The sequence below is a fragment of the Myotis davidii genome, unplaced genomic scaffold, assembly GCF_000327345.1.
Source record: "Myotis davidii unplaced genomic scaffold, ASM32734v1 scaffold1915, whole genome shotgun sequence".
In the NCBI taxonomy this organism is placed as follows: Eukaryota; Metazoa; Chordata; class Mammalia; order Chiroptera; family Vespertilionidae; genus Myotis; species Myotis davidii.
This window is the reverse complement of record NW_006286237.1, coordinates 590,907-592,264: the sequence shown is the minus strand read 5'-3', so window position 1 is coordinate 592,264 and position 1,358 is coordinate 590,907. Positions and strand designations below refer to the sequence as shown.

At 61.0% G+C, this 1,358-nt stretch overlaps 1 protein-coding gene across 1 annotated transcript in view; it reads right to left on the bottom strand.

Moving 5' to 3' along the window:
• Positions 1 to 1,358, bottom strand: part of LGR6 (leucine-rich repeat containing G protein-coupled receptor 6) — a 26,082-nt gene that overhangs the window by 14,670 nt on the left and 10,054 nt on the right. Inside the window, exon 4 of the mRNA XM_015559880.1 lies at positions 639 to 854. Within this exon, the coding sequence (XP_015415366.1) occupies positions 639 to 854 (216 nt within the window). The remainder of the gene's footprint in view (positions 1 to 638; positions 855 to 1,358) is intronic.

Here is a 1,358-nt window from a genome sequence, read left to right as displayed (position 1 = left end):
TTTCCCTGTCTCTCCCGCTCCTTCCACTCTCTCTAAAAAAATAAAAGAAAATCAATGGAAGGATAACTTCAGGTGAGGATTAACAACAAAAATTCATTAAAAAGAAAAAAAAAGACACCCTTGACTTACATGCCCACACACAAGGTGCAGTGAATATGTTCTCACGGGGAGAAAAATAGTAGCCAGCCCGGCCGGCGTGGCTCAGGGGTTGAGCGTCGACCTTTGAAACACAAGGTCACAGTTCCATTCCCGGTCGGGGCACATGCCCGGGTTGCAGGCTCGATCCCCAGTGGGGGGGCGTGCAGGAGGCAGCCGGTCCATGATTCTTTCTCTTCATCGCTGTTTCTGTGTGTCTCTCCATCTCCCTTCCTCTCTGAGATCAATACATATTTATTTAAAAAGAAAGAAAATAATAGCTTCTCTCTGGCGTCTGCTCTGGTCTCTGTCCTGAGGGCCCCTCTCTAGCTCTGATGTCGTCTCGCATCACGGCAACCCCCGGGCGTGAGGTCAGCAGGGCACGATCCCCCCCATTTTTACGAAGGGGACCCAGAACAGAAGGCTCAGCCCAGCGGTCAGGCCCTGGAGTGAAGGGGCAGGTGGCCCCGGGGCGGCCCCACGCGGAGGGGGGAGGCGCTCACAGCACCACCAGGCTGCTCAGGTTCTGGAAGGCGAAGTCGGGGACGTGGCGGATGCGGTTGAGGGCCAGGGTCATGGCCTGCAGGGCGGGGAGGTTGTTGAGGGCCCCGACCGGGACCTCGGCCAGCACGTTGTCATCCAGCCACAGGTGGCGGAGGCAGGACAGCCCCTCGAAGCTCCTCTCGGGGACCAGGGAGATGAGGTTGGCATCGAGGCGCCTGGAGGGAGGGAGGGAGGGAGAGAGGATGGGGAGGAGCAGTCAGGGCTGAGCAACCACCTATGAACCAGGAGGTCAGGGTTCGAGTCCCGGTCAGGGCACATGGGCTGGGCCCTATGCGGCTGGTGCCTCGGGGCCCAGACGAGCTGGCCTGTGAGGAGGGCTTGCCCCAAGGTGAGGTTCTCCCACAGGGGCCCTTACGTCGTGGAAGCCCCAGTCTTCACCCCCAAAGGCCCTCAGGCTCCATAACCCTGCACCCCAGGAAATGGACCTACTCTCCCCGCTCCCCTCTTAGGGACATCCCCTGCCTCCCCCTGGGGGCCCCCCAGGGTCTGCAGCCTGGCTCTAGACGCCTCTCCCACTCTCTCCCTGCCCCGGCAGGATGGGGTGCTCCTTCAAGGAGCTGGGGTTCAGGCTGCCCGAGGGTCCCTGGTCCTCCAGGGTGGGTGGGACGGGAGTTGGAGGAGCCTCAGAATCCTCCACGGGGGACGGGAGGCCTTCGGGA